At 51.6% G+C, this 27,744-nt stretch overlaps 2 protein-coding genes across 2 annotated transcripts in view; both read right to left on the bottom strand.

Annotated features, from left to right (window-relative positions):
* The window catches only part of LOC116944582 (sodium/potassium-transporting ATPase subunit beta-1-like), a 33,047-nt gene extending 5,964 nt beyond the window's left edge, over positions 1 to 27,083 (bottom strand). The window contains exons 1-6 of the mRNA XM_032958286.2: positions 26,948 to 27,083; positions 23,649 to 23,776; positions 7,771 to 7,899; positions 6,685 to 6,831; positions 6,159 to 6,337; positions 772 to 846 (exon numbers count right to left, since the gene is read on the bottom strand). Of these exons, the coding sequence (XP_032814177.1) occupies positions 772 to 846; positions 6,159 to 6,337; positions 6,685 to 6,831; positions 7,771 to 7,899; positions 23,649 to 23,751 (633 nt within the window). The 5' untranslated portion in view covers positions 23,752 to 23,776; positions 26,948 to 27,083. The remainder of the gene's footprint in view (positions 1 to 771; positions 847 to 6,158; positions 6,338 to 6,684; positions 6,832 to 7,770; positions 7,900 to 23,648; positions 23,777 to 26,947) is intronic.
* On the bottom strand, positions 12,070 to 21,157 carry LOC142925585 (uncharacterized). Its single transcript, XM_076068629.1, has 2 exons — positions 21,152 to 21,157; positions 12,070 to 15,480 (listed from the first exon to the last, which is right to left on the bottom strand). The coding sequence occupies exons 1-2, from the start codon at positions 21,155 to 21,157 to the stop codon at positions 13,564 to 13,566; spliced, it is 1,923 nt and encodes a 640-aa protein (XP_075924744.1). The 3' UTR covers positions 12,070 to 13,563.
* Positions 27,084 to 27,744: the final 661 nt, after the last annotated feature.

Here is a 27,744-nt window from a genome sequence, read left to right as displayed (position 1 = left end):
TGATGTGTGTGGCGTGTGTGGTGTATGTGATGTGTGTGGTGTGTATGGTGTGTATGGTATATGTGGTGTGTGTGGTGTATGTGATGTGTGTGGTGTATGTGATGTGTGTGGTGTGTGTGGTGTATGTGATGTGTGTGGTGTGTATGGTGTGTATGGTGTATGTGATGTGTGTGGTGTGTGTATGGTGTGTATGGTGTATGTGATGTGTGTGGTGTGTGTATGGTGTGTATGGTGTATGTTATGTGTATGGTGTGTATGGTGTGTATGGTGTGTATGGTGTGTATGGTGTGCATGGTGTATGTGATGTGTGTGGTGTGTGTATGGTGTGTATGGTATATGTGATGTGTGTGGTGTGTGTATGGTGTGTATGGTGTATGTGATGTGTGTGGTGTGTGTATGGTGTATGTGATGTGTATGGTGTGTATGGTGTATGTGATGTGTGTGGTGTGTGTATGGTGTGTATGGTGTATGTGATGTGTGTGGTGTGTGTATGGTGTGTATGGTGTATGTGATGTGTGTGGTGTGTGTATGGTGTGTATGGTGTATGTGATGTGTGTGGTGTGTGTATGGTGTGTATGGTGTATGTGATGTGTGTGGTGTGTGTATGGTGTGTATGGTGTATGTGATGTGTGTGGTGTGTGTATGGTGTGTATGGTGTATGTGATGTGTGTGGTGTATGTTATGTGTGTGGTGTGTGTGGTGTATGTTATGTGTGTGGTGTGTGTATGGTGTGTATGGTGTATGTGATGTGTGTGGTGTGTGTGCCCATACCTTGAAGTTGCAGGCCACAGGCACCACGTTGGGATGGTATTTTAGCCCGATGGGCAGGGTGTCATTCTTTGGCACCTGGAGAAACACGCGGGGGGCACTCAGCGTAAACAGGGGGGGGGGCGGTAGATGAAGTTAAATGATGCAAGTGAAGTGACTGACTGTCGGCCTCCCACGGCCGACAGTCAAGGCAAGAGGCCACGTGGCGCCCGGCAACGGAACGCGGGGAGCTGCGTTTGGGACTGCTGCAAACCCAGCGCTGAGCCTCACCCCCTATCCTAGCGCTGAGCCTCACCCCCTATCCTAGCCCTGAGCCTCACCCCCTATCCTAGCCCTGAGCCTCACCCCCTATCCTAGCCCTGAGCCTCACCCCCTAGCCTAGCCCTGAGCCTCACCCCCTAGCCTAGCCCTGAGCCTCACCCCCTATCCTAGCCCTGAGCCTCACCCCCTAGCCTAGCCCTGAGCCTCACCCCCTAGCCTAGCCCTGAGCCTCACCCCCTAGCCTAGCCCTGAGCCTCACCCCCTATCCTAGCCCTGAGCCTCACCCCCTAGCCTAGCGCTGAGCCTCACCCCCTATCCTAGCCCTGAGCCTCACCCCCTATCCTAGCCCTGAGCCTCACCCCCTATCCTAGCCCTGAGCCTCACCCCCGGTCCTAGCCCTGAGGCTCACCCCGAGCCTGCGGGCGAGCGGGACAGGCAGAGTGGAGACCGCGCAAGCTAAATAGGTCCCCCGGGGGGGGGGGGGGGGGTGGGGTGAGGATGGGGTGTGAGGTGATGACCAAACCGAAGTAACAAACACAGACACCAACGTTCTCCTGAGTGAGGAGAGAGAAGGGGGATAGAGTGAGGAGAGATTCGGGAGTGAGTGAGAGGGGGGGGGGCAGTTCGGTGTGGGGATGGATAGAGGGGGAAACGAGAGAGGGGAGGTATGTGATAAGAGACATCGGAGAGAATAGGGTGACGGAGAGCGATGGAGAGGAGGAGAGAGGGGAGAGCGAGGAGGGAGGGATGATGGGGGGGAGAGAGGGCAGGGATTGAGATGAAGGGAGCAGCAATGGAGAGCGAGGGAGAGAGGGGGGTGGGAATGTGATGAGAGGGAGGGGAGGTGTGAGGCTGAGGCTTAGGAAGAAAACTTATCGGGTGATATTTTTAGTTGCTCATGAGACACTGGCAAGTAAGACTCTTGCGCCCGCGTGCACACTTACACACGGACAGACACACTCGTGCATGCAGCTACTCACGTATACATCGACACACTCGTACAGAGGGAAAGACACAGATGCCCTGTACTGTATTGCCTTTAACAGACTGTTGGGGTGAACGCTGTTAGTGAGCGCCTATGAAGGCCGGCAAAAGGCGTATGAGTGGTCAGCACCACGCCCAGTCGCCTTTGTCTCCCCATTGGTGTTGCGTTACACACCGCACTTGGCACTCGTTGTAAGGCTGAGTCGATCTAGGGAAGGCTCAGGACCGGTTCAGATACTCGCCACTGGTCTTGGCCCGTCAGCGCATCGCGCTAACCGCTACACCACCGCTCCCCACACTCTCATACGTACAAAGATAAAGATCTCCCATATAAATTTTGATTTAAAGCTTTCGTGGCTGCAGGGATTCATATTCTTGGTTCTTTCGGTATAGTCACGTAGAAGGGAAACAATAAAATAATAAAAATATTCAACAATAAAATTATCACGACGTTTCGACTGCAACACAAGCAATCATCATCAGGTGTGAAAACCACAGCAAGAATTTTGAAAAAAGTGGCGGATATTTTTAACGTTAGCACCACGGAGAGCGATTTGACAGTTTGTTCAGATGGACGAGTCCATCTATCTTCTTTGGTTCTTTCGGTAAAGTCACATAGAATGAGAATAAAATAATAAAATAAAACAATAAAATTTTCACGCCGTTTCGGCCACAACACAAGTGGCCTTCTTCAGGTGAAAGGAACAAACAATGAATTGTAGCGCTGTCGTCCCGACAGGTTTGATTGTTCACGCTTATGGTGGCTTTCAGACCGCATCCATTATTTTCGTCTCCCCCATCCTCTTTTCCGAACAAACTGTCAAATCGCTCTCCGTGGTGCTAACCTGATGATGATTGCTTGTGTTGCAGTCGAAACGTCGTGAGAATTTTATTATGTTATTGACTTTACCGAAAGAGCCAATAATATATATCTCCCATATAGTCTTAACAGGCTGTAGGGGCAAGTGCTGTTATCGAGCACCAATGAAGGCCGGAACAGTACACGAGGGGGTGGGTGGCCAACACCACGCCCGGTCGCCTTTGTCTCCCCAGTGGCGATGTTTACACACCGCACCAGGTACTGGCTGAGTCGACCTAGGGGAGGCCCAGGACCGGTTCAGATAATCGTCACTGGTGTTGGCCGTGAGCGGGAATCGAACCCGGGTCGTCAGGTTCATAGCGCAGCGCGCTAACCGCTACACTATCGCTCCCCACACACACTCTCATACATACAGACAGACACACACACACTGACTACACATACACACACTCTCATACATACAGACAGACACACACACACTGACTACACATACACACACTCTCATACATACAGACAGACACACACACTGACTACACATACACACACTCTCATACATACAGACAGACACACATACACACACTGACTACACATACACACACTCTCATACATACAGACAGACACACACACGGATTACACATACACACACTCTCATACATACAGACAGACACATACACACACTCTAATGCATACAGACAGACACACACACGCGTGCAGACGAACACACAATTAGTCAGCGTCACGCCCGCCTGGGATCCCGTGACGCGTTTAATTTGCTGACAATTTACTGTGCACAGTTTCCTATCCGTATGTCCTTTCCAAGGACACACACCATGTAATACTACACACACACACAAAAACAAAGATCCCCCGTGTAGCCTGAATAAACTATTGTGGTAAGTGCTGCTGTAGTCCTGTTAGCGAGCACCTTTGATGACCGGCACGGCACACGAGGGGGTGGGTGGCCAGCACCACGCCCGGCCGCCTTTGTCTCCCCCAGTGCTAGCGATGTTTACTACACACCGCACCAGGTACTCATTTGAGGTTGAGTCGACCTAGGGGAGGCCCAGGAGCCGGTTCAGATATGACTCGCCAAACTGACATTCGCCCTTGGTGGGAATTCAAGCGCGAGTCACCGGATTGGGAGCGCGGTGCGCTAACCGCTGCGCCACCGCTCCTAAACACACATGTAGACACACACGCACACTGTGCATCATCACACTATGTATATATCTTACACACAGTGTGTAAAGCGCCGACGCAGTGTTCGCTCACTATCGCGTGTACGTGGATTTTTTTTCGCACCGTACGTAGCCAACTATGCTAACCGGAGGTGCGGGGGAATGACAGCAAACTAATCACAAAAAGCAGTTCTAAAGAAATGTCAATCTGGATGATGATTTAAAAGCGCATAGCTCCAGTGGCTTCCTAATATCGGACGGAAGAGCGTTCCAGACGGCCGCAGAGGCGCATCTGAAAGCGCCGAGCGACGACGCGGTGGCCGTTTTTGTTCGATGGTTCAGCCAAAAGCGGCTGCTGCTGCTGCGAGGATGAGCGGAGTTCGCGTGACGATGGTTTACGCTTCTTGACGAGATCAGCGAAGTGTTGTGGTTTAGACAGAGGCGCGAGGATGGACCACGGACAAGCAGGAAGGCAGCAGCCATTCTGTGAGCCGGCGCAAACAATTGTCCAAGCTCTGCGTTCCTCTATGTGTGAAGGTGTTGTCTGCCAATGCACGAGTGTTTACACGCGGGAGGAAACCGGAGCACCCGGAGAAAGAAAACGCACGCGTGAGAGCGAGGGGGAAACACTCGATCCCGTACAGATGGAATAGGTGGAGTCCGCACGATTTGCTGTACCGTCTTCTCCTGGCGAGGCTGGGTAATACGGCGTGAGCGACGACTGTGCGTGTCACCACTGTGTGTGTGTTACCACTGTGTGTTAACACTGTGTGTGTGTGTGTTACCACTGTGTGTGTGTTACCACTGTGTGTGTGTTACCACTGTGTGTTAACACTGTGTGTGTCACCACTGTGTGTGTGTTACCACTGTGTGTTAACACTGTGTGTGTTACCACTGTGTGTGTTACCACTGTGTGTGTGTTACCACTGTGTGTGTGTTACCACTGTGTGTTAACACTGTGTGTGTTAACACTGTGTGTGTTACCACTGTGTGTTAACACTGTGTGTTAACACTGTGTGTGTGTTACCACTGTGTGTGTGTTACCACTGTGTGTTAACACTGTGTGTGTTAACACTGTGTGTGTGTTACCACTGTGTGTTAACACTGTGCGTGTCACCACTGTGTGTGTGTTAACACTGTGTGTGTGTTACCACTGTGTGTTGCCACTGTGTGTGTGTTACCACTGTGTGTGTCACCACTGTGTGTGTGTTACCACTGTGTGTGTCACCACTGTGTGTGTGTTACCACTGTGTGTGTTACCACTGTGTGTGTGTTACCACTGTGTGAGTGTTACCACTGTGTGTGTGTCACCACTGTGTGTGTTACCACTGTGCGTGTCACCACTGTGTGTGTGTTACCACTGTGTGTGTTACCACTGTGTGTGTGTTACCACTGTGTGAGTGTTACCACTGTGTGTGTGTCACCACTGTGTGTGTCACCACTGTGTGTGTCACCACTGTGTGTGTGTTACCACTGTGTGTGTGTCACCACTGTGTGTGTTACCACTGTGTGTGTGTTACCACTGTGTGTGTGTTAACACTGTGTGTGTGTTACCACTGTGTGTGTGTTACCACTGTGTGAGTGTTACCACTGTGTGTGTCACCACTGTGCGTGTCACCACTGTGTGTGTCACCACTGTGTGTGTGTTACCACTGTGTGTTACCACTGTGTGTGTGTTACCACTGTGTGAGTGTTACCACTGTGTGTGTGTCACCACTGTGTGTGTCACCACTGTGTGTGTCACCACTGTGTGTGTGTTACCACTGTGTGTGTGTCACCACTGTGTGTGTCACCACTGTGCGTGTCACCACTGTGCGTGTCACCACTGTGTGTGTGTCACCACTGTGTGTGTGTTACCACTGTGTGTGTCACCACTGTGCGTGTCACCACTGTGTGTGTGTTACCACTGTGTGTGTGTTACCACTGTGTGTGTGTTAACACTGTGTGTGTGTTACCACTGTGTGTGTTACCACTGTGTGTTACCACTGTGTGTGTCACCACTGTGCGTGTCACCACTGTGTGTGTTACCACTGTGTGTGTGTGTTACCACTGTGTGTGTGTTACCAATGTGTGTGTGTTAACACTGTGTGTGTTACCACTGTGTGTGTGTGTCACCATGCGCTGTCGTGAATGCGAGCGCGTGTGACCTCTGGCAGGAAGCCGATGACGCGGTTGAGTTTGATGATGACGCACGGGTTCCCGCTCGAGTAGCCGAAGTCGGAGTCCGTGAGCCCCGAGCAGTCGCCCAGCCACTCGCGCTGGAAGCGGCAGGCGCTCTCCGCGGAATGGGGGTCTGGGCCCGAGAGGCGTGCGGGGCCGGGTTCCTCTGCGGGAGGGGGGGGGGGCGGTGTAAGGTGCCCACGTTACGACATTTATCCGGGTTCCACATCTGCGGCAAATGGAGTTCACTCAAACCCCATCCACCACCACCCCCGCTCCAGCCTCCCCCACAACAAAAATCGGGCCCTCGAAATCGCCTGCAGCCAACTGGACCGCGGGCAACGCCAACTGCTTTGCCCAACGTCTCAGCGAGTGGCTGCGGCCGCTGCGCGACTTCGGCATTTGCGCATTCGCCGCCTGTCGCCAGAGGTTCGCCGCGGGTTTGGAATCTGGTGGCGGCGGCGGTGGCGGCGGGGGAAGGAGGAGGAGGAGGATGGCCTCGCTGTCGCTCACCGCCGCACTTGATGAGCTGCGCCTGTTTCTCGTTGCTGTAGGAGTCGAGAAGCGAGCTGATGCTCTTGTTGTGCAGCTCGATGGAGTGGCGCTCGGACAGAGAGTAGTAGATCTCGGCGCGGAAAGGCTGCGGGCGCACAGACAGACCTGGGGTGGGGAGTGGGGCAGGGAGAGGGGTGGTAAGGAGGGAAGAAGGGGGGCAGGTGAGTGGCTAGGAGATGTTAACTACCTCGCCTGGTGTACAGGAGGTCGTGGGTTCGATACCGACCACGACGACTGCTGTACACTTGGAGTTTGCGTGTTCTCTCTCTCTCACCGTGGTCACGTGGATTTGTCTGCTGGCTCTCCGGGGTTTTCCCCCTACGTTTGTAATCAACATCACGCTGCTATACATTTCCACGCGATAAGCCACTTCGTTGGCATAACATGTGTTGCCAGGTCGCTTCTGAAAAAGAGCTACGTACGTAGCTCAGTGGGTCTTACCGGGTAACATTTAAAATAGTTTAGTTTCGAGAGAATGTGTGAATGGGTGACCAGATGACCGAGCAGGTGAGTGAGTGATTGAGTGATCAGGTGAGTGAGTGGGTGACGTGGCAGGTGAGTGGGTGACGTGGCAGGTGAGTGGGTGACGTGGCAGGTGAGTGGGTGAGGTGGCAGGTGAGTGGGTGACATGGCGGGTGAGTGAGTGATTGAGTGATCAGGTGACTGAGTGGGTGACGTGGATGGTGAGTGGGTGACGTAGCAGGTGAGTGGGTGACGTGGATGGTGAGTGGGTGACGTAGCAGGTGAGTGGGTGACGTGGAGGGTGAGTGGGTGACGTGGCAGGTGAGTGGGTGACGTGGCAGGTGAGTGGGTGACGTGGAGGGTGAGTGGGTGACGTGGAGGGTGAATGGGTGACGTGGCAGGTGAGTGGGTGACGTGGAGGGTGAGTGGGTGACGTGGCAGGTGAGTGGGTGACGTGGCAGGTGAGTGGGTGACGTGGCAGGTGAGTGGGTGACGTGGCAGGTGAGTGGGTGACGTGGAGGGTGAGTGGGTGACGTGGCAGGTGAGTGGGTGACGTGGCAGGTGAGTGGGTGAGGCGCTCACCCGGGGGGAGGATGCGGTCCTGGTACTGAGGCGTGTACTTGTTGATGGTGAGCAGTAGCACTTGTATCGTCCCGATGAAGATGGCAGCCAAGAAGCCATAGAAGACGATGTAGAAGAGGATGATCTTAACTGCGCACGGGACATCATCAACATCATCGTCATCATCAACATCATCGTCATCATCAACATCATCAGCATCAACATCATCAAAACCATCAACGTCATCAACATCAGCATCTTCAACATCATCAACAGGAGCAGCAGTAATATGATCAGCATCGGCAGCTGCAGTATCATCTTGAACATCAGTAGGAGGAGTAATATTAGCATTGTTATCAGCAGGGGCAGAATTGTTATCACCATCATCATCGTCATCAGCAGCATCAGCAAAGCGTCTTTGCACGCCTCGGAGGGCCCATCATTTCCTTAACCCGGGCCCGGAGCCATTGTTGGAGACAATTCCACATTGCCATGACGGGTGCCTGGCTCATAATATACCCCCTTCCCCTCTCACTCACTCCTCTATTTCATCCTCCTCTCTCACCCCCCTCCTCCCTCCCCCTCTCTCTCTCTCTGATCCCCTTGTCCCTCTACCCCTCTCACTCAGCCCGATGCCACGCCCTTTCCATTCACTCGCCCACTCTCACCTGGCGCTCGTAACCGTGGCAACGGCCAGGTGACCATGGAGAAAGAGGAGGGAGGTGGGGGGGTGAAGCAACGCATCATCGTCGTCATCATCGCAAGACATGTTCTACCCACTGTTGGATGAAGGCCTCCTAAAGCCGTCGACAATCCCTCACGGTCCCGTGACGCAAGCGAACAATGACAGCACACGACGCGACGATTCCATCGCTCCGTCTCCGCAGTGCTCGGCCACCCGGGCACGTTTCTCCCGTCTTGAGTCTCGGCCCACGGGCAGCATCGTCCCTGCGAGTGCTGTGCCAGCACACGGCTGTGACCGCTTGAGAATTCGACTTCGATGCCGCGTCAATCTCGAATTCGCTGTCTAAACTATTTATATATTTTATGTTAACAGGTAAAGGGCCACTGATCTATGTAGCTATTTCTCAGAAGCGGCCTGGCTGTCAGAAATAATAGCTCAACGAAGTGGCTTATCATTTGGAAATGTATAGCAGCCAAATACTCCAAACACTAGATGTTGATTTTAAATTTGGAGGGATCGGAGGAAAATCCACGCGACCACGGTGAGAGAGAGACACGCAAACTCCAAATCTATAGCAGGCGTCAGGGTCGGGATCGAACCCATGACCTCCTGTACACCAGGCGAGGTACTTAACATCTCCTAGCCACCGTGATGATGATGATGAGAGAGAGAGACACGCAAACTCCAAATATACAGCAGCAGGCGTCAGCGTCGGGATCGATCCCACGACCTCCTGTACACCAGGCGAGGTAGTTAACATCTCCTGTATACCAGGCGAGGTAGTTAACATCTCCTGTATACCAGGCGAGGTAGTTAACATCTCCTGTATACTAGGCGAGGTAGTTAACATCTCCTAGCCGCCGTTGCGCTGTCTGATCTACGGCGTCTATCGCTCTGTCTCTAGGTGAGATTCAGAGCCACCAAAACCCAGTAAAGACGGAACGTTGGGCCAACGTTGGGCCAACGCTTCCAACCACATGCCAACGTTGGGCGAACGTTGGTCCAACGGTTCCAACCACATGCCAACGTTATTCCAACGGATCCAACCACATACTAACGTTGGGCAAACGTTGGTCCAACGGTTCCAACCACATGCCAACGTTGGACGAACGTTGGGCGAACGTTGGGCCAACGGTTCCAACCACATACCAACGTTGGGCGAACGTTGGTCCAACGGTTCCAATCACATACCAACGTTGGGCGAACGTTGGTCCAACGGTTCCAATCACATGCCGAACGTTGGGCGAACGTTTCTGTTTGCTGGGAAAGCGCAGAAATGTTTGAAATCCCAAATGATAAAAACGGCCAATATTTATTTAAACAACTGCCTTTAATTTTTGATTTAAAGCTTTCGTGATTGCAGGGATTCATATTCTTGGTTCTTTCAGTAAAGTCACGTAGAAGGGAAACAATAAAATAATTTTAAAAAGTAGAATATAACAATAAAATTAAAGAATTACTCGACGATGGCAGCTATACAAAAATAAAAAGAGATCCCACCAACAGCCTCGTCATACAAACCAACAAAATCATTTCTGATTCAACCGCATTAATTGATCAAACCAAACAGTTATCGTTGAAACCTTCTGCTGCCAGGCCACCAAGATTATACGGCTTACCAAAAATACATAAAGTAGATACACCTCTTCGTCCCATCGTTTCTACTATCAACTCCCCCAACTACAAACTGGCTCGTTTTCTGTCTGAAATCCTGCGGCCTTTCACTGGAAAAACCACCTCTGCGGTACAAAATTCTACTCACCTGATATCGACAATCACGGGTATTTCCCTGTCCCCAGACGACCTGCTTGTCAGTTTTGATGTAGTTTCTTTATTCACCAAAGTTCCTGTACCTGACACCATCGCAATCATTGAAGACTTGGTTAATCAAGGACTAAACACTGAGGTACCCCCCCTGGTGAGATACTGCTTAACCAATACATACTTCACTTGGAATGGAACTTTCTACAAACAAAGGGCACCCCAATGGGCTCCCCCCTATCTCCGGTTGTAGCCAACATTTTCATGGAGAAATTTGAGACTGACGCCATCCAGACTGCCACTCTGCCCCCAAACTTATGGAAGAGGTACGTGGATGACACTTTTGTCATCTGGCCACATGGCCGGCCTGCCCTAGACCAATTCCTCAACCACATCAATTCCATACACCCAGCCATCAGATTTACCATGGAAGTCGAAAAAGATGGCAAGCTACCTTTTTTGGATGTCCTAATAAAAAATTGACCTGATGGTTCAATGAGCCACTCTGTCTACAGGAAAGCTACCCATACGGATGCTTACCTGAAACCGGATTCCCACCACCATCCATCCCAGAAGAATTCCCTCATCAAGACTCTATACCATAGAGCCCAATGCATTTCCGACCAGGAACACATAGCCAGCGAACTCAAGCACGTACACCAAGCTCTTGAGGCTAATGGTTACTCCAACTACACAATCCGCAAAGCTATCACTCCAACCATGAAGAAGGACCCTCTTGAGGAGCCTTTCAAAACCATCACTTTACCCTACATTGCGGGGATCACAAAAAAGATCTCCAAAATCTTGAATAAACACAAGATCCAGGTCCGATTCAACACATTACATAAAATCCGTGATCTGGTTCCGTCTGTAAAATGTGATTCCGGACATACAGTACCCTGGCGTCTACAAACTAAGTTGCCTCTGTGGTAGTAGTTACATTGGAGAAACCAAACGACATGTCTCGGACCGCATTCGTGAACACAAAGCAGACCTTAAACACGGTAGGACCAACACCTCGGCCGTGGCAGATCACTGTTATAATTCAGTAGGCTCACATGACATTACCTTCTCCAAGACAGAGATTCTTTGCAAGCCATCTGGCTACCATGAGAGATTCGTTCATGAGGCTATCCACATATACAAACACAGAGACAATTTCAACCGAGAAGATGGATTCTGGCTTAGCAATCATTGGAAGGATTTGATAAACCATTTCGGGTCTTAATTGATTGATCACGCTTACGGTGGCTTTCAGACCGCATCCATTATTTTCGTCTCCCCCCTCCTCTTTTCCGAACATAGATGGACTCGTCCATCTGAATCACTGCCAAATCGCTCTCCGTGGTGCTAACGTTAAAAAAACAGCCACTTTTTTCAAAATTTCTTGCTGTCTTTTTCACACCTGATGATGATTGCTTGTGTTGCAGTCGAAACGTCGTGAGAATTTTATTGTTTTATATAGTTTTGTATTTTATTGTTTCCCTTCTACGTGACTTTACCGAAAGAACCAAGAATATAACTGGCTTTAAATAAATAAAAAATCGTCACCGTCTTTGCATTTCTTTATATCCCACCCAAACCATCACAGTGACACCATTGGAGAAAGAACAAACAACAACAACAAAACAACAACAGCAAAATACGCAGCAGCGGAGGAGTGCGCCACTGCCTCGGATGTCGTCGACCTTGATGAGGACACGGACCGTGTGCGGGGACATCGCGAGACGCGAGGGCCCCGCGACCCTCACGTGACCGCCACGCGGGCTCACCCCCCACCCCGCCCACCATCAAACCCCCCACCCCGCCCACCATCAAACCCCCCACCACCATCCCCCCCACCATCAAACCCCCCCCCCCCCCACCATCTCATTCACGAGACGCGCCTCGATTCATCACGATTTGTAGTTATAGGAAAATCGATGAATTGTTGTGAGGTGTGTGCAAACGATGCGACAAAAAACAGAATGCTATATATCTATCCTAGGGGAAATCCGATAAGCTATGAAGCTCTTCCCCCCCCCCCCCCAGGTCTCTTAAGCTCAGCCAGAGGGGTTTGCGTCTGGACAGCTGCTGGGATGGCGGGGCGGGGAGAGACCACGCCGTGCATAACAGGTGCTATAGGCTCCTTTGGGGCTACGCTGGGGGTAGCAGAGTGCGGTGAAGCATAACACATTGTTGTGCTGCACCATCACATGGCGGGACACGGCGTGGCGAGGCCCTCATCCAGCAGTAGATTGACAAACAGGCCGCCGGCGACGATAGTGGTGGTGGTGGATTTGTTTTTAGCGAGAAACCAGGTTTTTTTTTGGCGGAAATTTCCAGCCAATAAGTGACGCGTTGACGTCACGACGTCGCTCGACGCGTTGACGTCACCGCGCGGCGGGCGGGTACGCGCGCGGGTTGGACCTGTTAGCTGTGACGTCATCGCGCACAGCCCGCGTCTCCAAGGGAACCGCCGTGGGCCCGTTGCCACGGCGACGGAGGTACACAATCTCACGTGCAATTGCATAACGTGTGCCCATTGTACATGGACACACACACACATAGATATTGTACGCGCGTAGAATGTGAGAAATTCACACTAATAAAGCCCAATATAAAGTATATAATAGGCGACGTTTCAGGCAATGGCCCTTCTTCACAGCACGTGAATAGAGAGACCGGAGGAGATTACATTTTTTGTAAAATACGTCTTTTGTGGTGACCAGTTTTTAAATTGGCGAACATTCAGTCCACTGCTGGATGAGTCATCGCAATCGCCGTGCCGATCGTGGGGGTTGTTTGACCATACTTCACCACACGCTGGTCAGGACGGGTTGGCGTTAGTTACACGCGCACACACGCGTACAACAATAACCACCATTCGCCACTTCGACGTAAAAACAGACATCATCCTCCATCAACACCATCATCATCATCCTCTTTGAACATCATCGTCATCATCATCATCATCATTCCCGATGGACATCGTTGTCGTTCCGTATAAACATCACCACCAACATCCTCCTCTGCGAACATCATCCCCATCCTCATCACCCCCATCATCCTCATCACCCCCCCATGATCCCCATCCTCCCGGCGCTGTGCGCTCGCCGCCCTTGGCGCTACAGCGGCGATGTCACCCACGGACGAGGCGGGAGAGGTCCTTGTGGCAGAGACGGAATCGGGAGAGTGGCAGGGACGAGGAAGACATTCGGAGTGGGGATGAAGCGATGCTGCGTTCTGGACGTACAGGGGAGAGCGAATGGAGAGAGACGGCAGAGAGAGACGGCAGAGAGAGAGACGGGAGAGAGAGACGGCAGAGAGAGAGACGGCAGAGAGAGACGGCAGAGAGAGACGGCAGAGAGAGAGACGGATTGAGAGCGTCAAAGGCAAACAAAAAGAGGAATGGAAGAGAGACGCGATGGGTGGCACGGAGGGGAGAGCAATGGGGAGGGAGATCTTGATGAGATCTTGAGGGAGATGTTGATGAGATCTTGAGGGAGATCTTGAGGGAGATCTTGAGGCGATCTTGAGGAGATCTTGATGAGATCTTGAGGAAGATGTTGATGAGATCTTGAGGGAGATCTTGAGGGAGATCTTGAGGCGATCTTGAGGGAGATCTTGGTGAGATCTTGAGGGAGATCTTGAGGGAGATCTTGAGGGGGATCTTTAGATCTTGAGGAGATCTTGAGGGAGATCTTGAGGGGGATCTTGAGGAGATCTTGAGGGAGATCTTGAGGGAGATCTTGAGGGAGATCTTGAGATCTTGATGAGATCTTGAGGGAGATCTTGAGGAGATCTTGAGGGAGATCTTGAAGGAGATCTTGATGAAATCTTGAGGGAGATCTTGAGGGAGATCTTGAGGGGGATCTTGAGGAGATCTTGAGGGAGATTTTGATGAGATCTTGATGAGATCTTGAGGGAGATCTTGAGGGAGATCTTGAGGGGGATCTTGAGGGAGATCTTGAGGGAGATCTTGAGATCTTGATGAGATCTTGAGGGAGATCTTGAGGAGATCTTGAGGGAGATCTTGAAGGAGATCTTGATGCAATCTTGAGGAGATCTTGAGGGAGATCTTGAGGGGGATCTTGAGGAGATCTTGAGGGAGATCTTGAGGGAGATCTTGATGAAATCTTTAGGGAGATCTTGAGGGAGATCTTGAGGGGGATCTTGAGATCTTGAGATCTTGAGGGAGATCTTGAGGAGATCTTGAGGAGATCTTGAGGGAGATCTTGAGGGAGATCTTGAGGAGATCTTGAGAGAGATCTTGAGGGGGATCTTGAGGAAGATCTTGAGATCTTGATGAGATCTTGAGGGAGATCTTGATGAGATCTTGAGGGAGATCTTGATGAGATCTTGAGGGGGATCTTGAGGAGATCTTGATGAGATCTTGATGAGATCTTGAGGGAGATCTTGAGGGAGCTCTTGAGATCTTGATGAGGTCTTGAGGGAGATCTTGAGGGAGATCTTGAGGAGATCTTGATGATATATTGAGGGAGATCTTGATGAGATCTTGAGATCTTGAGGGAGATCTTGAGGGAGATCTTGAGGGGGATCTTGAGGAAGATCTTGAGATCTTGATGAGATCTTGAGGGAGATCTTGATGAGATCTTGAGGGAGATCTTGATGAGATCTTGAGGGGGATCTTGAGGAGATCTTGATGAGATCTTGATGAGATCTTGAGGGAGATCTTGAGGGAGATCTTGAGGAGATCTTGATGATATCTTGAGGGAGATCTTGATGAGATCTTGAGGAGATCTTGAGGGAGATCTTGAAGGGGATCTTGAGGAGATCTTGATGAAATCTTGAGGAAGATCTTGATGAGATCTTGAGGGGGATCTTGAGATCTTGATGAGATCTTGAGGAGATCTTGAGGGAGATCTTGATGAGATCTTGAGGAGATCTTGAGGGAGATCTTGATGGAGATCTTGAGGAGATCTTGAGGGAGATCTTGAGGGAGATCTTGAGGAGATCTTGAGGGAGATCTTGAGGAGATTTTGATGAGATCTTGAGGGAGATCTTGAGGAGATCTTGAGGAGATCTTGAGGGAGATCTTGATGAGATCTTGAGGGAGATCTTGAGGAGATCTTGAGGAGATCTTGAGGGAGATCTTGAGGGAGATCTTGATGAGATCTTGAGGGAGATCTTGAGGGAGATCTTGAGGGAGATCTTGAGGGAGATCTTGAGGGAGATCTTGAGGAGGGAGGCGGCAGAGGGTGTGGGAGGGAGAGTTTGGGGATTTGGGAGAGAGAGGAGAGTGAGGTGGAGAGTGAGGGAGAGGGGGATGAGAAAGATGCACACTTTTAGCACAGAGATAGTGGGATGAGGAGGGAAGAGAAGAGGTTATATCGGGGAGAGAGAGAGAGGGAGTGGGATGGATAAATAGCGAATAGAGAGAGTGGGAGAGAGTGGGATGGATAAATAGCGAATAGAGAGAGAGTGGGAGGGATAAATAGCGAATAGGGAGAGAGGGAGAGAGAGTAAGAGAGATACATAGCGAATAGAGAGAGAGAGTGGGATGGATAAATAGCGAATAGAGAGAGAGTGGGATGGATAAATAGTGAATAGAGAGAGAGTGGGATGGATAAATAGCGAATAAAGAGAGAGAGTGGGAGGGATAAATAGCGAATAGAGAGAGAGTGGGAGAGATTGGGATGGATAAATAGCGAATAGAGAGAGAGTGGGAGAGAGTGGGATGGATAAATAGCGAATAGAGAGAGGGAGAGTGGGATGGATAAATAGCGAATAGAGAGAGAGTGGGAGGGATAAATAGCGAATAGAGAGAGGGAGAGTGGGATGGATAAATAGCGAATAGAGAGAGAGTGGGATGGATAAATAGCGAATAGAGAGAGAGTGGGATGGATAAATAGCGAATAGAGGGAGAGAGAGTGGGATGGATAAATAGCGAATAGAGAGAGGGAGAGCGTGGAAGAGAGAGCGTGGGGAGGGAGATGGCAGAGAGGGGAAATAAATAGGGGAGCTGAGAGAGAGAGACGGTGCTAGGGCGCTGGAGGAGGCCGTGTGCTCAGTGGCAGATGACGGTAGAGAGCTCTGTGCATGCAGATCTGAGCTACCCGTCGGAGGCCCTTTGACTGTGGGAAGGGCTGCGTGCAGATGCAGCACTTGTCGTAGTTAAAAAGAAAAAGCGAGAGAGAGTGAGCGAGAGAGAGCGACATGGAGTAGGAAGAGAAGGGGTAGAGAGAGAGGGGGGGGGGCAGAGAGGGGGGTAGAGAGAGAGGGAAGGGGTAAGGAGAGCTGAGCGAGAAATATTTTGCTAAATCTTTCATTGAAAAAAGGGGGGAGGGTTACATAAAGCAAATCATTAAAAAAAACCGAAATGATGAACGAAGCAAAGTGCCGACTACACCGAGCATCTTCTTGTTTCCTCTGATCGTAAACAAAAAAAAGAGAGAGAAAGCGATAGAGAGCGAGACAGGGGAGATAATTTGTGGGGAGCTAGGAGAGCGCGTGGAACGGAGGGGAGGGAGAGCGATGGGGAAGGAGAGAAGAGGGGAGGGAGATCGAGAGGAGGGAGAGAAGAGGGGAGGGAGATCGAGAGGAGGGAGAGAAGAGGGGAGGGAGATCGAGAGGAGGGAGAGAAGAGGGGAGGGAGAGAAGAGGGGAGGGAGATCGAGAGGGGAGGGAGAGTGATGGGGAGGGAGAGCGAGAGGAGGGAGAGAAGAGGGGAGGGAGATCGAGAGAGGGGAGGGAGAGGTGAGGGAGAAGCGTGATCAGAAGAGCAAACAGGTCTCTCCGCCCATCTCACGTTCCACCCCAGCTCCACCCCAGCTCCCCGGCCCCCTTCTTATCGCCAGCAGAGATTGAATTTGAGTTTTTTTTAAAGAGGATTTTTTTTTCAATCCCAGAACGAATTCTATCAATCTATGTATTTTTTGTATGTATTTAATTTAATAAATCGACGATAAGCATATCATCATATTTCCGTTTTTTATCGGCATTTTCAGTGGTTAAATCGAGAGAGAGAGAGAGAGAAAATATAAAAACAAATATATGATAAATAATGCTACGTGTGCTTCCGAATTAATGTGAAAACCGCGCACGTGATTTAAAATGCGCTGCGCGGTTGGCGGGGCGAGCGAGACGCGTGAAGATTCACGCTCCCACGAGAGAAGCGACGACACTTAGGGAGGTGGCATTCATCCAGCAGTGGATAGAGCGTGTGGGTATTCGATCTCGGGCCGTGCGTTTGTGTTGTCTGTGCATGGAGACCGATAGCGCGTCTCACGCAGACACACTGCACGCACGTACACGGCTGTGCGAATCCTAATTCACACCCACACCCACACAATGACAAAGACCACCCCCCCCCCCGTATAGCCTTAACAGACCGTTGGGGCACACACGCCCGTACATGCACGCATCTATATACATGCACGTACAATGTTGCATATTTACACGCCTATACATGCACACATCCGCAAGCGCACACGCGCGCGTAAATATATTACACGCACGCACACCCCCATACACGCACACACACCCCCATACACGCACACACACACACATACGCCTATACATGCGCGTGCAAACACGCTTGTACATGCACGCATATATATGCACGTACAATCTTGCACATGAATACCCTTATACTGTACATGCGCACACACCTATGCATGTAGCGAAACATCCATACACCTATGCATGCACAACGCACACGCCCACACGTACGCATACCCCTACATGCACACACATGAACACCCCTATACATGCATAGGCACACACCTTTACCCATGCACATACGTGCACTAGCAAAATACATAAAAATACGTGAACACACCTATGCCGCTGATGTGAGCGGTGAACGGGAATCGAACTTAGGTCGCCGGGTTCGTAGCGCAGTGCACGAACCACTGCTTCCCACATACAGACAAAGAGCCCCCATGTAGCCTACACAGGCGGTTGGGGCAGGTGCTGTTAGCGAGCACCTATCAAGGCCTGCACGGCGCCCGAGGGAGTGGTGTGGACAGAACCTGGCTCAGCCGCCTTTGTATCCCCAGTGCTGATGTTTACACACCGCACCAGGTACTCATTTGAGGCTGATGCGACTTGGGAGAGGCTCAGGACCAGTTCAGATATCTCTCGCCACTGATGTTGGCTGTGTCCGTTACTCGAACTAAGGCTGCCGGGTTCATAGCGGAGTGCGCTAACCGCTGTGCCACTACTCCGGTACACATGTACAGACACACACACCTGTACACACTCACACAAAGACACCTGTACACACACACACACTCACACCTGCAGATGCACACTTGTACACACACCTATACACACGCAGCCCTGTGCACAGACCCTTACTCATGCACCTGTATACACATACGCAAATACAAAGATCCCCCGTATAGCCTTAACAGACTGTTCGGGAAAGTGTTGTTTGTGAACACCTTTGAAGGCCGGTACAGCACACGAGGGGGTGGGTGGTCAGCACCACGCCCGACCGCCTTTGTCACCCCAGTGACGATGTTGACACACCGTACCAGGTACTCATTTGAGGCAGAGTCGACCTAGGCAGGGGCTAACGGGACAGACCCAGGTGCCATGGGTCGACTGACTGAGATGACTGGCCGATGCACCACCTGTGCCCCCGACTGTGCCAACTTTCTGTGTTTTAGCACCCGGCGCTCCACTCGTTGTTGTGAGTTCCCCTGCCCTCCGTTGTTGCTGGAAGGCGACTACCTCCAATTGCCTAGTAGCGTCCTTCACGAGCCTCCTCCACAGAGGTCGATCTTGACACCGCTGGTACCAGTCATCGGCAAGTCCATTCAGCTCCACATCCTCTTGTACCACATCACTCCATCTCTTCTCTAACCCGAGCCGCGCCCGTTTAGCCCCCTCTATTCGGCCGAACAAAAGCTGTTTAGGCATGCAGGTGGCTGGGCATGCGGGCTACATTACCCAGCCAACGCAGCCTTGCCTGCTAGAGGAGCTCACCGATGGGACTTTGTCTAGATCGTTTAAGGATTTGTGAGCCCCTCACACAATCCAGCCAGGTTAAACCCAGGATGGATCGTAGGCAGGGCAGCTTAAATGTTTCTAACCAGCGAAGATTTTCCATTAGGGAGGTCCACGTTTCGCAAGTATAGAGAAGGGAGGGCATGGCCGTGGCCGAGTGTGGAGCGAGAGACCAGGTCGCTTCCACATAGCGTTATGCAGCCGATGAAAAGATAATACCTCTCGACTGATTCGGAGTGAGACCTCTGCTGTTAAACCGGAGCCGGTCATGAGCACACTGCCCAGGTATGGAAAATTCTCCACTCTCTCCACAACTGTCCCATTACCAATGGGAATTGTGGGGGTGGAATGACTGATGCTACAAAATATCCAGAGAAGTGCTTAGTTTTGGTGGGGCTGATGGTAAGGCCCCACCTCTTAGTGGCACGCTCCAGGTTCAGCAGCAGCGCCTTCAACTCCTCCTCTGAGTGAGCAGCAATCACCAGATCATCAGCATACATAAAATGGTTGAGCAATAGGGAGCCATCCCTTGACCGCACCTGGGCATCGATCAGCCTCCCATTGTATCTGTACCAAATGGAAATTCCTCCGGTACAACCATCGAAGGCTTCACGAACTACGTGGTTCAAATAGATGTTAAATAATGTGGGAGTTAGAGGACATCCTTGTCGCGCCCCAAGGTGAACAGGGAATGGCTCCGACTCCCGGCCACGTAGTTTTACCCGGGCCTGCCCACCATCATGAAGGTCCTTAATGATTGTCAGCAGAAAGTCCGGGACTCCGAAAGCACAAAGAACAACCCAGAGCCCAGGCCTACTAATGGTATCATAGGCCTTGAGCAGGTCAATAAAGCAGAGATGTCGGTCCTGTTGGAATTCCCTACACCTCTGCTGTAGCAGACGGACAGAAAAAAATAGCATCTATGCAGGACAGCCCTTTCCTGAAACGACATTGGGGCTCCGCAAGCCTCCCCTCAGCATGCCTGGCAAGGTGATGTTGAATGATCCTTGCCAGGACCTATCCCGCCACACTAAGGAGGGATATGTCCCTGTAGTTGTTACAATCTGTGCAGTTCCCCTTCTTAAACAGGGGGACCACCAGGGAATCCTTCCAATCCTGTGGAACCTGTCCAGTGGCCCAGACTGTTCTTATGATGTTATATAGGGCAGTCTGCGCACAAATTCCATCCTCCCTCAGCTTTTCTCAGCCTGCCAGAACACCTTCTCTGTCAGCCAGGGTGTCTAGGGAAGTTTGGACCATGCACCCAAAGCAGCCATTGCAGCTGCATGCGCCACACTCCTAAACTTCGCCCATTTCCCCTCGGCATCAGGAGCAGTGGGAGACGATGCCAACTTCAGTTGCAAGCGATGATGAAATTCTCGCTTGAAACTTTCACCAGCTAGCTAAGACCAGGCCACTGTGGGTTTGAATGGGGTCCTGAATGTACACCCACCACCGGAGTGGAAGATTGGCAGGGGCATCTTGCAGATGACAAGTTGATGGTCAGTGGGCAGATCAGCTCTACCGTAGGTCCTCGTGTCAAGAAAATGGGCCCGCATCCGCTGATCCGTCACTACATAATCCAGCAGATGTTCTTGCGTGGACCCAGCGTGTATCCCTTATGTCGTGTGGATGCGCCGATGCCGGAACAGCGTGTTAGTTATTACAAGCCCATGGGCTGAACATAAGTCTATCAGCCTCCTACCCATGTTATTGAGCTGATCTGGCCCATGCAATCCAATCTCTCCAGACCAGGTGGCAACATCATGACCCACTCGAGCATTCAAGTCACCTAACAAGATGACTCTATCCCGACGGGCCACTTTAGCTAGCACCTGTGACAGGAGGTCATATAAAGCATCTGACTCATCGGCCTTGCCTGCATCCCTCTACTGATGTTCATCTTCGGCAGGGGCATAAGTAACTATGACCACCACTCCTCCCCTCTGGTTGATGGGAAGGCGAGCCCAAAGTAGCTTACAGCTTCCCACACCTCACCGCCATGCTCCCATGCCCCCTGAATTATTTATCTTCAGAAGTAGAGCCACGTCCTGTTGTTTGGCAGTCTCCTGCCCCGAGTAGAGGACTGTCCACCCCTCATGTTGGCAGAGGCCAGAGCCAGTCCACCGGACCTTCTGAATGCTGCAGAGATCCAGGCGGTACCAGTCCAGCTCCAGACAAAGGAGTGGCAGCCACTCCTCCGAAGTGAGCGTTCAAACATTCCACGTGGCAACCCGGAGTGTTTTTTTGCAGTCCAGCAAAACAACCCCCTACCTCTTCGTTGGTGCTGGATGGGAACGCTGTGGTGAGCATTGCCATGGGGGGAGGGCCAATTTAGATTGGCTACTCCCCTCATGGCGTTTGAAGCCACCGCAGCGGCCAAAAGGAGCTCTGGACTGGTGCGAGAGGCTGGTAACCCTCCACCTTCAATTAATTACCACAAAACCACGGAAAAAATAGAGCTAAGCTTGAACTGGAGGCCCCGGGGGACAAGCGTCTTTGACATCTCCTGGCCAAACCCTATTTTGCGGAGCCTGGAGACTGAATCTTTGCCCTTGGGGTTCCTCCAGAAACACACCTGTACACACACCTGTACACACACCTGTACACACACACCTGTACACACACACCTGTACACACACCTGTCCACACACCTATTACACACACACCTGTACACACACCTGTCCACACACACCTGTACACACACACCTGTACACACACCTGTCCACACACCTGTACACACACCTATTACACACACACCTGTACACACACCTGTACACACACACACCTATACACACACCTGTGTACACACACACCTGTAGTTGCACACATCATGACGAGCGCGGTACAACAAGTGGCAAGGTGGGCGTGGTGCTGGTCACGCACCCTCTCGTGTGCTGTGCCGGTCTTCACAGGTGCTACTCGCTATCAGAAATTGCCCCAACAGTCTGTTACAGGCTACACGGGGCGTCTATGTTGTTTGCAGGGCGTTGCAATAGCAGTGCGGGTATACGTGGGTCGTGGGGAGCGGTGGTGCAGTGGTTAGCGCGCTGTGCTACGAACCCGGTGACCCGAGTTTGATTCCCGCTCACGGCCACCAACACCAGTGACGATTATCTGAACCGGTCCTGGGCTATCCCCTAGGTCGACTCAGCCTCAAATGAGTTCTTGGTGCGATGTGCAAACATCGCCACTAGAGAGACAAAGGCGGCCGGGTGCGAGGTTGTCCTAACCACCCCCTCGTGAGTGAAGTGAGAGTGAGTGAGGCGTCTGTGTGGGTGAGAAAGGAGTGAGGCACGTGTGAGTGAGGAATGAGTGAGGAATGAGTGAGGAATGAGTGAGGAGTGAGTGAGGAATAAGTGAGGTGTGTGAGGAATGAGTGAGGAGAGAGTGAGGTGTGAGTGAGGTGTGAGTGAGGAATGAGTGAGGTGTGAGTGAGGTGTGAGTGAGTGAGGAGTGAGTGAGGAATGAGCGATGTGTGAGTGAGGAATGAGTGAGGAGTGAGTGAGGAATGAGTGAGGTGTGAGTGAGGAGAGAGTGAGGTGTGAGTGAGGTGTGAGTGAGGTGTGAGTGAGGAGTGAGTGAGGAATGAGTGAGGAGTGAGTGAGGAATGAGTGAGGAGTGAGTGAGGAATGAGTGAGGAATGAATGAGTGAGGAATGAGTGAGGAGTTAGTGAGGAATGAGTGAGGAATGTGTGAGGAGTGAGTGAAGAATGAGGAATGAGTGAGGAATGAGTGAGGAATGAATGAGTGAGGAATGAGTGAGTGAGGAATGAGTGAGGAATGAGTGAGGAGTGAGTGAGGAATGAGTGAAGAATGAGTGAGGAATGTGTGAGGAGTGAGTGAGGAATGAGTGAAGAATGAGTGAGGAATGTGTGAGGAGTGAGTGAGGAATGAGTGAAGAATGAGTGAGGAATGAATGAGTGAGGAATGAGTGAGTGAGGAATGAGTGAGGAATGAATGAGTGAGGAATGAGTGAGGAATGAGTGAGGAGTGAGTGAGGAATGAGTGAGGAATGAGTGATGAGTGAGTGAGGAGTGAGTGAGGAATGAGTGAGGAATGAATGAGTGAGGAATGAGTGAGGAATGAGTGAGGAGTGAGTGAGGAATGAGTGAGGAATGAGAGAGGAGTGAGTGAGGAATGAATGAGTGAGGCATGAGTGAGGAAAAAGTGAGGAGTGAGTGAGGAATGAGTGAGGAGTGAGTGAGGAATGAGTGAGAAATGAGTGAGGAGTAAGTGAGGAATGAGTGAGGAATGAATGAGTGAGGAATGTGTGAGGAATGAGTGAGGAGTGAGTGATGAATGAGTGAGGAATGAATGAGGAGTGAGTGAGGAATGAGTGAGGAGTGAGTGATGAATGAGTGAGGAGTAAGTGAGGAATGCGTGAGGAATGAATGAGTGAGGAGTGAGGAATGAGTGAGGAATGAGTGAGGAGTAAGTGAGGAATGAGTGAGGAATGAATGAGTGAGGAGTGCGCCCCCAGCCCGCCACTCACACCAGCTGGAGCCCGTCCTGCCCAGGAACTGCCGCGTCTCGGGGTTCCACACGAACACCTTCCAGCTGGTCTTCTCTCCCGCGAAGCGATTAGCTGGGTCCATGGCAGCAGCGGGAGCGGCGGCGGCTCTTCACAAGCATCACCAGAACATCGGCATCATCATCGGCATCACCATCATTATGGGCATCACCAACATCGGCATTATTATCATTAGGTATCATGATCATCGGTATTATCCATTATTGGCATCATCATCCGACATCATCATCGGCATCATTATCGGAATTATTATGGGCATCATCATCATTGGCATCGTCATCGGTATCATCATCATCGGCATCGTCATCGGAGTTATTATGGGCATCATCATCATTGGCGTCGTCATCATTGACATTATCATCGGCATCATCAGCAGCAGCATCACCATCATCACCATTAGCATCATCATCAATATCATCAGCATCACCATCAGCATCACCATCAGCATCACCACCATATATCACCATAATCAGCATAATCATCACCAACATCACCACCAGCATCACCATCAGCATCACCACCATATATCACCATCACCATAATCAGCATAATCATCACCAACATCACCACCAGCATCACCATCAGCACGAAGCACGCAGCGATGGCGCCACACAGTAGTCGCATCGAGTTTGTTGCTTAGTTGCAGAGCTTCGCGGTTCAAACGTCGGCCTCCCTGGTAAATAACACTGACGGTTTATTTCAGCTTTGAATAAAGATAAACGCGCCCCATCTGCTTCCCGGAGGACGTTAAAGATCCCGTGACGTAGCCCATCGTGTGCCGGCAACTCGCTCCAATTTTGCCAAAATGATTCTCAAATGACTCACGTGGGAGAATCACATCCCAGCAATCATCGCAGCCCGCCCCCCTCTTGGCCTTGTGACTTTGTGTCACCGCACAGGGACAGCTGCCGTCAGGGGGTCCCCTAGGCTTTACAAAAAAACAAGCTTGAAACTGAGATGCGATGCGCTTTGATTTGCTGAGACACGTGCAAACACGTCCCATACGCACGCGCCTCGTAAGCTTGGTCATCATAATTACAGCTCCCTCACCAACGCTAAGCCCCACCCCCGTTCGTTGTCAATCCACCGCTGGATGAAGGCCAGTTCAGGTATCACCAGCCAATGATGTGAGCCAGTGTGGTAACCACTGCGCCACCGCTCCTCGCGCTCAGTCTGGTCAATAGAAACATCATCAGTAGCAGCAGCATAAGAAAAAGCTGCTGCTGATGATGAAGCAGCCCGTCACAAAATCAGGCCGGAACGCGACCCGATCTCAAAAACTGAGCTGGGATTTGAGCCTGGATAGTTGCTGGGTTGGGTGGCGGCCGTGATGGCTCTGACATGGCCCTCGTGAACCCCAAGACAAAGAGGCACCCACGTAGAGGCCAGGCGACTTGAACCGAGGAAGTTTTAATTGTGTCCGACCTGGCCATTATGAACCCTCTGAGTGAGAGAAAGGAAGGGGGGGGGGGCAGGTCCGTGACCAAATCACCCGGAACGCGCCACGCTCTCGCCGGAGCACCTCAAGCGATAATAAAGAGGGCACGTGGAGCCAGGGCGGGTCGCTGTTGGCCGGGCGATCGCAGCGCGCGAGACAGGGGATGCACGCAGCAGACGGCAGGCAGGGGGCAGTGCAGCAAATAGGATTGTTATTTCTGGCCCTCCCCCCACTTATCTCCAGACCCCCCCCTTCCCCCCCACCAGTCTGCACCGACCGACGTGGTGAAGTATGGTCACGTAGCCGCGTACGGCCCTCGCGGGGTGGCGAGAAATCCTCGACCGGCAGTGAAATCACAGACACGGTTCGTATGGCCGTATCAAACTAAATTATTTAAACTATTTTATTTTTTATTTTACCAGGTAGGGCCCACTGAGCGATATAAATGGGGTTTTTTTCAGAAACGACCTGGCCACAAATGATAGCTCAACGAAGTGGCTCATCATCATCACGTGGAAATGTATAGCAGCCAAAGACTCTAAACGCGCGATTATAAATGTGGAGGGAAAAACCGGAGGAGCCGGAGAAAAATCTACGCGACTACGGGGAGAGAGACACGCAAACTACAAATATACAACAGCAGCAGGCATCAGAGTCGGGATCGAACCCACGACCTCCTGTATACCAGGCGAGGTAGTTAACATCTCCTAGTCACCGTGGTGATAATGAAAGAGAGAGACGCAAACTCCAAATATACAGCAGGCGTCATGGTCGGAATCGAACACACGACCTCCTGCATACCAGGCGAGGTAGTTAACATCTCTTAGCCACGGTGATGATGATGATAGAGAGAGACACGCAAACTCCAAATATACAGCAGGCGTCAGGGTCGGGATCGAACACACGACCTCCTGCACACCAGGCGAGGTAGTTAACATCTCCTAGCCGCCGCTGCGTCTCGTCTGTACGTTGACGAAAACGAGCATCGGGCGCGATTCACAGCCCAGCGTCCCCAGCGAATTTACCGTTGCACTGAATGTCGGGGACCCGTTCAGATATCTCACTCGCCACTGACGTTAGCCGTGGCCCGGGAATTGAACCCAGGTCCCGCGGGGTTCTCAGCAGCAGCAGCAGCAGCGCGGCGTGCCAATAGACGCTGCGTCACCGCTGCGACCCGCGTCTCGTTTAACCGAACATCGACCGCGGTCAATCCACTGCTGGATGAATGCCCAACGCACGCCCGCGTAATCCACGTGGACATTACATTCACGCAGGCGATCTCGCATACATACGTACATTATATGTCTAACATCTGTATTTTAAAAGAAATATTTACATGTCAATATTGCTTGCAGACTCGGATCGACATTTATGAGAATTAATCCCTGTCTTAATTATGAGTGGTTAACAGGTGTGTGCTGCTCTTGCTGATGATGATGCTCAAGGTGATGATTTCGCCGCTGATGATGGTGGTGGTGACCTTGACGGTATTGGGGTGCTCGGCACGATGCTGCTGCTGCTGATGCCACTGCTGCTGCTAACTGCTACTGCTGATGATGCTGCGATCACTGATGGCGCCTCTGATGTTAATTATACTGCAACTTGATGCTGCTCATACGACTGATGTTGCTGATGATGATGGTGATACGAATACCACTCACTAGCCATGCAACAATAGTGTAACCTGATGCTGCTGCTGCTGCTGCTAACCACGCTATTGAGAATGTTATTACTGGTCCTCCGACTGATGCTGTTGTTGTTGATGATGATGACGCTGTTGTTGTTGTTGATGATGCTGTTGCTGTTATTGCGTAGCGAGTACCTGAGCGTGCGTGGGTGTAGATGAGGCGCTGGTCGGAGCGAAGGAGAGAAGGAGAGAAAGACTCTCGCCTACCGGCTCGGCTATATAAACGAGGGACCGTGTGGGGGGTGGAAGGGGGGGGGGTGTACAGGGGGAGTGATGAACGCGGCCGTGGAGAGGGGGGGAATTGAGGGGAGGGGTGGCGTAGAGATGGTGAGAAAGGGGGGGGTGATGGAGAACGGGGGAGGGGTGATGGAGTGTCTGGGGTAGCAACTGGTGAGGGGCGGGGCTGTCGCGAGAGGTGTGGGGGGGTAAGGGGTGCGCGTGTTAGTGGGGGAAGGTTTGATAGGGAAGAGGAAAAAGGGGGGGGAGGTGAGCCGGTCGATGGGGAGAGGGGAGGGGCGATGTAGTGGGGGTCAGAGAGGTAAGGGCGGGAGGTGGGGGGTGTGGGGGGTGTGGTGGGGGGTGTGGTGGGGGGTGTCTGCGGGGGAGATGGATGGCCGGAGGGGAGGGGGTCTGGGGTGTGGCTGTAAAAAAAGGGCGATAAGGGGTGGGGGGGAAGGGGGGGATCCCGGGACCGCTTCACGGCACTTTGTGCCCTTCCGAGGAAATGAAATTTAAATTGGAAAAAATCTAAACCCGAAAAAAATAGTTCCGTTTGAGATATTCGCTGCGTGCGTGCGCGTGCACGCGCGCGTGTGTGCGTGCGTTAACGTGTATGCAGGTCTTACTCAGCCTTACACGAGGGAGACAAAGGCGGCCGGGCGTGGTTCTGGTCACACACCACCCCCTCGTGTGCCGTGCCGGCCTTCAATATG

The sequence above is a fragment of the Petromyzon marinus genome, chromosome 21 (genome assembly GCF_048934315.1).
Source record: "Petromyzon marinus isolate PM22_M1 ecotype Great Lakes invasive population chromosome 21, UKy_Petmar_22M1.pri1.0, whole genome shotgun sequence".
NCBI classification, from domain to species: Eukaryota; Metazoa; Chordata; class Hyperoartia; order Petromyzontiformes; family Petromyzontidae; genus Petromyzon; species Petromyzon marinus.
This window is presented reverse-complemented; position numbering and strand designations above follow the sequence as displayed.